Here is a 13121-nt window from a genome sequence, read left to right as displayed (position 1 = left end):
CCAACACCAACACCTGCATATATTTGGTAATGTTAATACCATATATGAACGTATGACTGTAAAATTACAGTCTCAGCAAAAACTAATTAAATATATTAATACAAAATAACAGGGGAAAACAACCCCGCTCCCAAGGACAAAGATAAAATAAGGTACGGTAGCCACCTTCCACCCCCCCCCCCCCCCCATCTACATTAACTAGACCCCCTGGCCTATATATATATAAAATGGGAAAGGAAATCGCTAAGGATGAATAAATAAACCCTTCTTCCCACCCCCCGGAGATAATATTAAACAGTAAGATAATGAAAGGAAAAGAAAGGGGGGTTAAACCGGCGTGGGGGTAGGGCAAAACAACATCAATTAACTCGTATAATTTTGGACTCTAAGAGAGTCCAAAAGTTCCTTGGCCTTCTCCGGTGATCCAAAGTTAAACACGGACCCCTCATGGCTAAAGCCGTAGTATAGCTGGGTAGCGCAAGGTGTATTGAATGTTTAAATCCCTTAAACACTTTGCTTCATCAAGCGCCTTCCTCTTTCGGACCAAAGCTGGGAAAAGTCCTGAAATAACATAATCTTGGATCCTTTATGAGTCATGGCTTGTGGATCTTTCCCAAGATTTCTGGAGGCTTCCAAGAGCATCTGCCTCACCTTTATAGCTCTGCAGCCGGAACAGGACCGGGCAGGGGCGCTGGTTCGAGTCAGGCCCGCATATTGCAACCCGGTAGGCCCATTCTACCCTTACCTGGCCTGATCCAGCCTCCAGATTCAGTAACTGCGGAAGCCACTGTTCAAGGAACCTTATAAGCTGGCCGCCTTCTTCCCGTTCGGGAAGGCCCAGCAAACGAATATTTTTTCGACGACCTCGATTCTCGAGGTCGTCATTGTGATTCTCTAAGGTCCGGACTTGCTGCTCGAGAGCCCGGACCCGATCCACGGTCGATTCGGCAATGGCCTCAGAGGTTGTGGCCTTTAGCTCCACCTCTCTGACTCAGCATTCAATTTCTTCAATGTCTCGGCCGTGCTTTTGTAGCGCGGCCAAGAATGAATTCCATCGATCTTCGCATCGAGTTTGGAGATTATTTCCGTGATGCTCTCCATCATAGGTAAGTCCCCTGGGGCGGTTGCGGACGCCTCTGCTGCAGGTGGAGGAGGGGCTCCTGCCTGCTGAGAACTGCGGGCTCCTTTCCCTCTAGTCATTTTTACGGGAGACTGAACTGTATAAATTTAGTACTAAACCACTAATTACATTAAATAAAAACTATTTTTAATTGATTTGGTGAGTGTGGTGGAGGAGGGTGGCCCACTTTGCCTGGGTCTTGGGAGGAGCACTATAGACTCAGACTTGCTGAGTCGCCACCATCTTGGATCCCCTCATTTTTGATTTTGTTAATGTAAATTTTGGTTCAAATTGGTATTTGATATAAAATGCAATCTGTAGGCAAAAATGAGTACTGCAGATGCTGGAGATTAGAGTCAAGAGCGTGGTGCTGGAAAAGCACAATAGTGTCAGGCGGCTTCCAAGGAGCAGGAAAATGGATGTTTCAGGCAAAAGCCCTTCATCAGGAGGCTGGGGGTTGGAGCGATAAATGGGAAGGGGTGGGGCTGGGGGGAAGATGGCTGAGTGTGCAGTAAATGGATGGAGATGGGGGCAAAGGTGATAGGTCGGAGGGGACTGTGGTGCAGATAGGTGGGAAGGAAGATGGACAGATCATGAGGACAGTGCTGAGCTGGAAGGTTGGAACTGGGGTAAGGTGGGGGGAGGAGAAATGAAAAAACAGGTGAAATCTATAGCCTGCAATTTCTTTGCCTGTTCATCCAATGGCAGGGAACCTTCTTTAGTTCAACTGGATAAACATGATATCAAGTTAAAGTTATAATATCTGTCTTGCTGACCTATAAAGTTTATTAAACATTCATATTTTTTCAAATTTCTGTTTGACCCTTCAATCTTAATAGATGACATTCCAATTTAGCATGTGGGACCGCTTCAGAGATTTGAAGAGTATGGCCAATGGCGCAACCACAAATTTGGTTCACCTCCTTGTTCATCTTCTCAGCAAGAAAATAGTGTCTCTGTCTGTCTTTAAGGTTAGTACTTTCTGAATATAAAATCATTACTCTTTCAAGCATAATCTCTTATTGTACTGCACAAGATCTTGGCCCAGGCCTTTGAGTGACAGAGTAGCAGTACACATGACTGTGCTTGAAATGGCGCCTTCTGCCTTTTGTGTGTTGGACCCTATGGAGCCTCCTTTCCAAGTTACAGCATGAATCCAATAGCAGTTCCATTCAGTGACTGTGTTTTAAAACACAATCTGGGGTACAGGACAAGAAGATGGAGCAGCTGCAGAGGTAGAGAAGGAACTGAAGAGTACCAGAGTTGGAGGTGGAAGTGTGCTTGTGAGCAGAACTGAGGGTGACAACTCCCAAATGCTATTGTACCTGCTAGAAATAGTTCTTACGGATAAAACTGTGGGCACATGGCCCAAGTTAACAAGCTGACAGATCCCAAAGGGATCCAGCAGGGTCATCCAAGGAGCAATTTTTGATGAACTGAGATAAAATCATTTGGTTCATTCAGTTTAGAACTTCCCTCTTCCTTGCATTTGTTAAATTTTGTGCTCTGCATGTGAAATCAGTGACTCTCCAAGTTATTAAATTCTTGCTTTGTGTATGATCTTGGTATCAGGAAAAAGGTTGTTTTATTTCCCAGTAGAATGCATTCCTCAGTGGATGTATGAAGAGTTTCTCACATAAAATCATACACATCTAGCTTTGTTACTTGGAGAGCTGCAGAGAGAGAACATTGCTCATGAAAATCCTACTTTTCTCGGAAGAAAAATATGTATCAAATACATGTACACAGAAGTGAGAGAGCAAATGGTGGTGACTTAGCAAAGTGCCATGTGTAAATGGAATTTTCTTATCAGGACTAGAGAGAAAGGAAAAGAAAATGAATTATCTAATGTGTGCAAGAGGATAATCAGTAAGTTTTGATTTTGCAAGGAAATCGTAAAAGCACTAGAGATTTAGCAAGGTGCCACAAATCTTGAGCAGGTAGCATTAGCATTTGAGTGGCTATTGTCTTATTTATGCTTCAGAGCTACCGCTTGGAAAGCTTTTCTGAGCAGGACAATAAATATGATTGTGACAACAAAAGGCCAACACCAGCCTCTGTCTCTGCTAGCTGTGGAAATCACATTCATGGAGGGTCAATGGTGGCTGAATGATTTTATCCACTTAATGAGTTTTGCATGTCACAACAGCAATTAAATTTGATCCTTCTATGATGTAAGATGATCTCAACTAAATAAAAATAATAATATCTTGTTTGCCTTCCTGAGACAGCAGGGAGAAAGTGGTCGAGAATTCTACTTGCATAACTTTAAACTCAGAGTTCATGACAGATGGAACCTTAAATTGATTTGGTTATGATGCTTTCACGCATCTCTCAACCTCTCATTGCAACATTATAAACTCCATCTTACTAACAAGGTTCAGACACAATTAAAATTTACTTGGGTAAGTTCCAGCCCCTGTGGAACCATTCAGCTGAGAGAAATTTCTTGAGGAAAGAAAATCATGGTCTCTCCTTCTATCGAGGAACTACTCATCATTTGTCTAAAAGTGAAGCACTGCACACTATATTCAATCGTTGTTTAACTACACTTATCTTTTATTGCAGACTTGTTTATTGTCAATCATTTACTGTATTTAGGTCTAGTAGAATTTAATATTAAAACTAAATCTCTGGACTTGTGAATGCAAGTTAATTTGAAATTAAATTAGAGGTGGTTTTCAGAATTTTGTTATTCAGAGGAGAAAACATACAGAACTGTTATGTCCATTTTGCATACACAACACCCAGATTAAAAGCTTAGTCTGGGTGGCCAAGAAAGGAATTTGTATATCATATATAAAATGAGAACAGCAAATGCTGAGGTCAGGCACTATCTGTGGTGCAAAACAGAGTTTATGTTTCTGGACGTCGACCTTTACACCACCACCTTTTTTTTTCAAATTAACCATATCATACCTTTAATATGGACAAATCTTCCAGAGGTGCTACATTGAAGTGTAGCTAAGATTGGACACTAAATCAAAGAAAGAATATTAAGAACCTAAAAACATGGCCATAAAAGAGTTTCAACAAAGGGAAGTAATTCTGAATCCACGCTGATGTTCTGGGGAGATGGGTTCACCCCTCACAATGGCAGATCACGAACTTTGAACTCAATAAAAAATTAGCCAAATTTTAACCATGTAGCTATTGACAAATGTTGTAAAAACCTATTTGGTTCACTTGGGGGAAAAATATCTGCCATCCTTACCTGGTCCACTCTAAATGTGACAACAATGTGGTTGACTCTTACCCTGCCCTCTGGCTGTTTGGAATGGGCAATAAATACTGGCCTATCCAGTGACAACCTTATTCCATGAACAAATGGAAAGAGAAATGGAGAGTTTCAGAATGTGCATTCTAGTGTACAGACTACCAAAGGCCTGTATGAACACAACTGTGGGATGGGTAAAGGAAGTAAGAGATGCACAAAAGATCAGCCATTTCAGCTCAAACTTTAGGAATTATCTACACATTGTTCACAGACGATAATGTAATTTCATTTATGTAGAACTTACAACATGACAAGATCTGCTGAGGTGTTTCACAGAACTGTTAATGGAACGTGACAATGCAGCATCATTGGTTTGCTGCAACCCAGCTAAAAATAGTCCCTCAAAAGAGTGTCATTTGTAATGCTGCAGGGAACACTGCTGACACTCCTTTAGCAACATAGATTTCCAGAGTAGTCCATAAATATATTTATCTCTTTGCATAAGAAATTGAAGCAGGAGTAAAGCCTTTGATGCCCACTCTGTCGTACAATGAGGTCACAATTGATCTTCCCAAAAGCATTTTCCTCTATTATCCCAGTATTCTTTATTTTAAACATATACTTCCCAATCACTGCCAATAACTTGTCCATCCCCATCCTGGTCTCAACTCCAGTTCAAGTCCAAAGCCATATTTCTTTGTCAACAACAGAGTAGAGAGGCTGTTGATAAACGTTAACACAATAATGATTTGGCTTCCTGTTACTTGTACAAATTGGTAGGAATCGCTGAATGAAATCCAATGCCACATTTTCCTGGTATTAACAACAACAAAAATGTTAGCTTTGCTTTGAGAACAGCTGATGGTAGTGGATTGTGATGTTTAACCCAGGCAGTCGTTTACAGCATGGAAGGTGGCCATTCAGCCCCCCAAGTGCCTGATCATTCTCTACAGGGCAATCTAAACTGTCCCATTCCAGCACACTATACGTCCATGACCTTTCAAGTTCACTTCCTTTCAAATGTCTGCCCAGTTTCTTCTTAAAATCATTGATCATCTCCGATTCCACTACCCTCCTGCGTTCCATTTATTACCATTGGCTGCATTTAAAAATGAAGTTCTTTCTTTCATTCGCTTGCATATCTTACCAGCTAATGGGAACAGCTTTTTCTTGTCCACCTGAACCAAATCTGTAATTATTTTGTATACCTCTATCAAATCCTTAAATCCTTTCTGCAATAAAGAGAAAAATCTTTGTTTCTTGCATCTAACCTTATCACTAAAATCCCCAACCCTGAAGACATAGTTAAATTTCCTCAGAAGCCTCTCAAGGACCTTTCCATCCTAATGTGTGATTACCGACAGTGGACAAGGTGCTCTAGTTGTGGCCAGACTAAAAGTACAGAATAACTTATGTGCTAGCAAGTTTTGAAAAGATTTGTAACTCAGGTTGAGGTTCTGGATGTTGGTTTGCTCGCTGAGCTGGATGGTTCATTTTCAGATGTTTCGTCACCATACTACGTAACATCTTCAGTGAGCCTCTAGACGAAGCACTGCTGGTGTTTCCTGCTTTCTATTTATACCCTTACTTTCTCAAAATTATTGAGCTACAGAAGCAATCATCCCAACATCATTTCAACAAGCCACCACAAACTGCTGCACTTAGGAACTACGCAGAGCAGAGGAAAATCACCTATACAGTGCATTTAAAAAGAATGGGCACCCAGTGAACACAGTCCACTGATTTCTCAGCAACAAACCCAAACAAGCAGTCAAAACGTGTCCAGAAACCCTAGCTACTCTCCCTTACATCAAAGACATCTTGGAAATGACTCTCAGGCTACTCAGACCCCTTCGCATCATGGTAGCCCACAAACCTACCAACATAGAGTCATAGAGATGTACAGCATGGAAACAACCCCTTCAGTCCAGCCTGTTTATGCTGACCAGATATCGTAACCTTATCTAGTCCAACCTGCCAGCACCAGGCCCATATCCCTCCAAACCCTTCCTATTCATGTCTACCCATCCAAATGCCTCTTAAATGTTGCAATTGTACCAGTCTCCACCACTTCCTCTGCCAGCACATTCCATACCCGTACCACCCGCTGCGTGAAAAAGTTGCCCCTGAGGTCTCTTTTTATATCTTTCCGCTCTCACCCTAAACCTATGCCCTGTAGTTCTGGACTCCCCGACCCCAGGGAAAAGACTTTGTCAATTTACCCTATCCATGCCCCTCATAATTTTGTAAACCTCTATAAAGGTCACCCCTCAGCCTCCGACGCTCCAGGGAAAACAGCCCCAGCCTGTTCAGTGTCTCCCCACAGCTCAAATCCTCCAACCCTGGCAACATCCTTGTAAATCTTTTCTGAACTCTTTCAAGTTTCACAACATCTTTCCGATAGGAAGGAGACCAGAATTGCACGCAATATTCCAACAGTGGCCTAACCAATGTCCTGCACAGCTGCAACGTGACCTCCCAACTCCTGTACTCGATACTGTGACCAATAAAGGAAAGCATACCAAACGCCTTCTTCACTATCCTATCGACCTGCAACTCCACTTTCAAGGAGCTATGAACCTGCAGTCCAAGGTCTCTTTGTTCAGCAACACTCCCTAGAACCTTACCATTAAGTGTATAAGTCCTGCTAAGATTTGCTTTCCCAAAATGCAGCACCTCGCATTTATCGGAATTAAACTCCATCTGCCACCTCTCAGCCTATTGGCTCATCTGGTCCAGATCCTATTGTAATCTGAGATAACCCTCTTCGCTGTCCACCTCACCTCCAATTTTGATGTTATCTGCAAACTTACCAACTGTACCTCTTATGCTCATATCCAAATCATTTATGTAAATGACAAAAATTAGAGGACCCAGCACCAATCCTTGTGGCACTCTGCTGGTCACTAGCCTCCAGTCTGAAAAACAACCCTCCACCACCACCCTCTGTCTTCTACCTTTGAGCTAGTTCTGTATCCAAATGGCTAGTTCTCCCTGTATTCCATGAGATCTAACGTTGCTAATCAGTCTCCCATGGGGAACCTTGTCAATCGCCTTACTGAAGTCCACATAGATCACATCTATCCTCTTTGTTACTTCTTTAAAAAAAACTCAATCAAGTTTGAGAGACATGATTTCCCATGCACAAAGCCATGTTGACTATCCCTAATCAGTCCTTGCCTTTCCAAATACATGTACATCCTGTCCCTCAGGATTCCCTCCAACAACTTGCCCACCACCGACGTCAGGCTCACTGGTCTATAGTTCCCTGGCTTGTCCTTACCACCCTTCTTAAACAGTGGCACCATGTTTGCCAACCTCCAGTCTTCTGGCACCTCACCTGTGACTATCGGTGATACAAAAATCTCAGCAAGAGGCCCAGCAGTCACTTCTCTAGCTTCCCACAGAGTGCTCGGGTACACCTGATCAGGTCGTGGGAATTTATCCACCTTTACCCGTTTCAAGACATCCAGCACTTTCTCCTCTGTGAACTTGAAAGCTAATGAACTTGAAAGACCCTATACAGACAACAAGCAAAACTAATGTGATTTACAAAATACCGTGCAAGAACTGTAACAAACACTACATTGGACAAACAGGCAGAAAACTAGCCACCAGGATACATGAACATAACTAGCCACAAAACGACATGACCCACTCTCACTAGTATTCTTACAGATGAGGAAGGACACCACTTTGACTGGGACAACACATCCATCCTCTGACAAGCCAAACAGAAACAAGAATTCCTAGAAGCATAACATTCCAAGCGGAACTCTATCAACAAACACATTGACTTGGATTCCACTTACCACCACTGAGAAAAAGAACAGGAAATGATTTAACCACAGGAAATGACATCACCAACCCCAGGAAACCCAAACATTTAAATAGAAAGCAGGAAACACCAGCAGTGCTTTGTCCGGAGGCTAACTGTAGATCTTACTTAGTGTGGTGACAAAACATCTGAAAATGTACCTTCCAGCTCAGCAAGCAAACCTATATCCAGAACTTCTGTGCTCTGGTGATCAATGCCTCGACTTGCTAAACCGATATTCTTTGTTAGACATTTTCTTGGTGAAATCAGTTCATCACCAAATTATTATGGGGCGTTTTCTACATGAGTGCACATATAAAGCTGATTTTTAAAGAAGAAATACATTGCTGTGATCAGATTGTATGCAACGGCAGGAAGTAATTTCACTTTTTGCCATGTATCTCCAATGTTCTCAATGTCTTGTACAACCCAGTTGTTACAGAAAATTCAAGTTGGTAAGTAAAGTGAATTAATTGCTGTATCAATTCTCATTCCCACTGATTGACATTGTTTCTCAGTTTGGAAATACCTCACCTTTAAAATTCTTACTGTTGTCTTCAAATTGCTCCACAACCTCTCCCTTCCAATCTATGTAACCTTCCTGCAGCTCCAAAGTTCTCAAAGGTAATTGTATGTCCCCAGTTTGGTTTTTTGCATAGCCCTAACTTCAGTCAGAACCTGCTGTGATTTTGGCTGCCTGGCCTGAAGATTTAGAATTCCCTCCCTATACCTCTCAACCACTCTTTTCTCCTTGCAAATAGTATTTAAAATCTGCCCTATTGACTAAGCTTTTGGCCTGCTGTGAGACCTCCTCATATGACTCCGAATTGCTAACATTTCTGTGAAGCACCTTGGGCTTCTTTAATATATTCAAGGTGTTTCATAAATGCAAGTTATACATTTTTGTGTTATTTAGTAGACAAAGCCGAGAAAACAATGTAAATTGAATGAATTCCTAGAGTGTTATCCAAAAGAATATCTTTGAATGACCAACTGTTAAGTGTACATTAACTAATTTTGACTTGTTAACCTTTAAATTGAGGTTGGTGGTAGGAGGAAATCTGGCAAGTACTGATAATGTGAATTCATTTGAGGGGCACATGGGAGGGAAGGTTGCAAAACAATTTATGTGAGACACATTTTGAAAGCTTGACAAATTATTTGACTTAAATTGTGCTTAACTATCAACAGTTTAAAATCTAGAGCCAACTATTGGGAATCATTCTAAGATCTATTTGATAGGATAAAAAAAGAGTAGATCGAGAAAATACTCCATTCTGATGTTTAACCAACCATGGCCAAAAATAATTTAGTAGTTCATGAAAGAAATGTTGCACAACTGTGTGAGAAAGTCAAAATTCAGCAGATTAGAAAACAAGCAGAGGTACAAAACAAGTTATCAGAGATGCAGAATGGAATGATAAAAATCCAACAGGAAAGCCATGTTGAAGCAACAGCTGAAGTTTTGATCTAGGTGGCTTTGCTCATTTCTTAGAACAATTCCTGTGCTATAAAATGTCCCATTAAATACAGATATACATTAGACAAATAGAAAATGATGAATTAGTTAAAGGAGCACATTGGTTTTCAGAGAGCAAAAAAACAACTAGGAGAAAAAAAAAGTGAAGACTGCAGATGCTGGAGATGAGAGTCAGGGGTGTGGTGCTGGAAAAGCACAGCAAGTCAGGCAGCATCCAAGGAGCAGGAGAATTGATGATTCGGGCAAAAGTCATATGCCCAAAACGTCGACTCTCCTGCTCCTTGGAAGCTGTCTGACCTGCTGTGCTTTTCCAGCATTACACTCTTGATTCTTTCAGAGCAAAACCCCTGAAAAATTAGAAAAGGAACTTATTTAATACACGTTCATTTAAAACGTTAAAGCTCTTATTTTTTTCATATTTTGAATGTTGCATCCTGTTTTGGACATGGCATCTCATGGAGGAAACAATGGTTATGAGATTGAGAGAAGCTTGAATTTGCGGGAATGAAATTAGGCCTACAAGAGTTAATTTATGATACACTGCATAAACTAAGCTTGAAGTAAAAATTAAGACTGATCTAATTATGGCACTAATTATTTTATTTTTGGTTAAGATGGCCAGAACACAGGGCCATTACTGTAAAATTGAAACTAGACTCTTTAGAGGTTACTTCAGGAAGCACTTCTTCGTACACTATTATAGAAACGTGGAACGTTCATTCTGCAAACACCTGAGTGCAGGGTTAGAGTTTTTTTAAGATCTAGATTGATTGATTGATTCTTTTTTAATGGCAAGGGTAATCACAGGATTTGAAAATACAATACAGACTGGCAATAATTTCATTGAATGGTAGAACTTAGTGAATGACCTACTTCTACTAATTTTATTTCATGAAAGCAATCTATTATGTATAAATACTCATTTCAATATGCAGGTAATCGAGTTCAGCGAACTAGATAAACCTAAAGTCAAACTTTTACGCCACGTTCTCCATAAACTACTTGTGGATACAGAACCTGAAGATTTAGTGGCAATATTTCAAAGGTAATACTTGTACTTTTATTATTTCTATTTTTAATATCTGTTTTTAAAAAAAGCCATAAATTTGCTCAAACATATCAATTGATATGAAAGGGGAGGAGAGTTTTAAAACATACTTAAGACAGAGAAAGATTCTTGATCAGCAAGGGAGTGGAAGATTGTCAGGGGTAGGTTAGAATGTGGAGTAATCAGATCAGCCATCATCATCTTGAATGGCGGAGCTGGGCAGTGGGACCTTCTGCTCTTAATTTATAAGTTTTTTTTTAAATATATAATCTATATCTGTCATGGCAACTGGTTTATTTAATGTTGAATAAGATTTTGAATTGTCTGGTTGAGTGGCCTGCTAAAGTTAGTACATTATATTTTATGGTCCCAGGATTGATACTGTACTTGCTGGGCTAATGTGAACCATTCTACATTGTAATATGATTGCTATCAGTGTATGTCATCCAGATCATTAATGGTGAAGACTCATCACCGAAACATGTCCTTTGGTTTAGACTGAAATTCATCTCCAAGCACTTGACAAATGAACTATATAATTCAATGTTGTCGGCTCTTCAAAACTTCAACTTAGAACTACAATTTGAGATATACTGAAAATTAACTGTTTTTGATTTGAGTTAAGGATGATTGCACAATCAAGAATGCATATTTGGAATAAAAGTCTTCAGTAATTATGAAATTTAGAGAATATCTACCCCAGTATTCATTCCAAATTCAGATTTCTGCCCAAGATCTGCAATGACCATGCAGTAGAACTGCAATACCCAATGGACAAATGTGTTAGCACTTTGTGCATGTAAAGAGTCGTAGATATTTTGTGCACAGAAAAAGGCCCTTCGCCCATCAAGTCAGCACCTGTCAAAAACAACCACCAATTTTCCAATTTCCAAATACAAAGAAATAGTCCAAGATTTTTGTCCTGTGTTCTTCAGGACAGACTTGCAAGAATATCGAAAATGAGCAACAACTTGTATTACAGAAGAAAAGGGTGCAGATTGGTTGGTAATCCAACGGTACGAAGAATTACACTAACAAACAGTTGAAAACTATTGGTCGGGCTCTGAATGCTCATGTCTGTTCCAAACTACAGATATTCATACACAGAGCTCTGGCCTGTAACTAAAAAGACTGAAATATTAGACTTTTTTTCAGGTGAACAAAAGCTTTGAGATGGGGGAGAAGTGTTTTCCTTGAACACACTCCATGACAAAACCTGGATCAATTGCAATCAACTTGCCTGGTTGAATTTAAGTAAAAGCTTATTGGAACCTGGCGTATTCTCCACAGCAACACCACAACTAATCAAAGTCCACTTGCCATCCAGTCTGGACCATGTTCTCTTGTAGAATAAATTGTTGCTCACTTTAAAATTTGGTATTCTTGTGATTTGTATTCTAATGACTCCAAGAGGAACAGCTTTGACCATATATTCCATTTAGCCTTTTTTTAAATCTTTTAATTCTTGATGTATGGTTTTTCTAAAGATCTTCATATTCTTTCAACACAGGATCTCTGGAATTCCAAAGCTGGGACTGTTCCGCGAAGGCCTGAAACTCTTCCTTTCACACTTCTTATTGAAGAATGCTTCCAGCTTGGGGAGTGTAGAACAAGCTAATTTGCTTAAAACACGTGTGGACATAGCTGAAAAGGCTTTACAAACGAAAGATACAATACTGAAATTTTAAGAATTGAACACAATATAGGATATTTTACTGCAGCATAAATTGAAAAGTTGGTTCACAATATATGTCTCACTATTTGAACTTAGAAGACTTGTATTAATAACAGGGGATACTTCATGCTGCTGCATTCAAAAGAAAATACTTCAGGCTTTACACTTGTCAAAAAGACCACTAGGTGGCATATTTCTACCATATCAGTATCTTGTATATTTAGCTTTAATGACACCAATTTTAATGCCTGTATGGTTCAGACTGCAGTTCACAGAAATATAATTTGCTATTTCTGGCTACAGAATGCCAGTAATAGGTGTTCTGTTCAAAGAATCCTTAAATTACAGCCAACTTTGTGTTTAAAAATAAATTTTATATTTATAGTCACCAAACTTGTGGGTGTATTGTAACCTTGATATGAAAATATCAAGGGAGATAACAAGAATTAAAAAGTATCCATGGAGACAAAATTTACAGTTTTTCTATCAAGATACTGTATTTCATTAACAAAAAATTCTCATTCAATGTATAAACTCGTTTCTTTTGGATTTACAAAGTGCAATTGTTAGCCAAAAGATGTAAAAATTTAAAGCCCCTGCATTGCACATTACAAAGCCATAATTTCCTTAATGCATGTGGAGAACAACCATTGTATTATCGAATGTTATTCATTCAATTAATGAAAAGTATACACATCAAGCTATCAGGTGAAAATAGGATAAAGCAGTATACTTGCACACACATCCCACTATTTTAGATATTC

General features: G+C 39.8%; 1 protein-coding gene across 1 annotated transcript in view; it reads left to right on the top strand.

Moving 5' to 3' along the window:
- The window catches only part of nom1 (nucleolar protein with MIF4G domain 1), a 71185-nt gene extending 58357 nt beyond the window's left edge, over positions 1 to 12828 (top strand). The window contains exons 9-11 of the mRNA XM_043690706.2: positions 1960 to 2091; positions 10570 to 10679; positions 12193 to 12828. Of these exons, the coding sequence (XP_043546641.2) occupies positions 1960 to 2091; positions 10570 to 10679; positions 12193 to 12370 (420 nt within the window). The 3' untranslated portion in view covers positions 12371 to 12828. The remainder of the gene's footprint in view (positions 1 to 1959; positions 2092 to 10569; positions 10680 to 12192) is intronic.
- The last annotated feature ends 293 nt before the right edge of the window (positions 12829 to 13121 follow it).

Source organism: Chiloscyllium plagiosum, unplaced genomic scaffold (assembly GCF_037043375.1).
Source record: "Chiloscyllium plagiosum isolate Xiang-an unplaced genomic scaffold, Cpla_swu_hap1 HiC_scaffold_5, whole genome shotgun sequence".
NCBI lineage: Eukaryota > Metazoa > Chordata > Chondrichthyes > Orectolobiformes > Hemiscylliidae > Chiloscyllium > Chiloscyllium plagiosum.
This window is presented reverse-complemented; position numbering and strand designations above follow the sequence as displayed.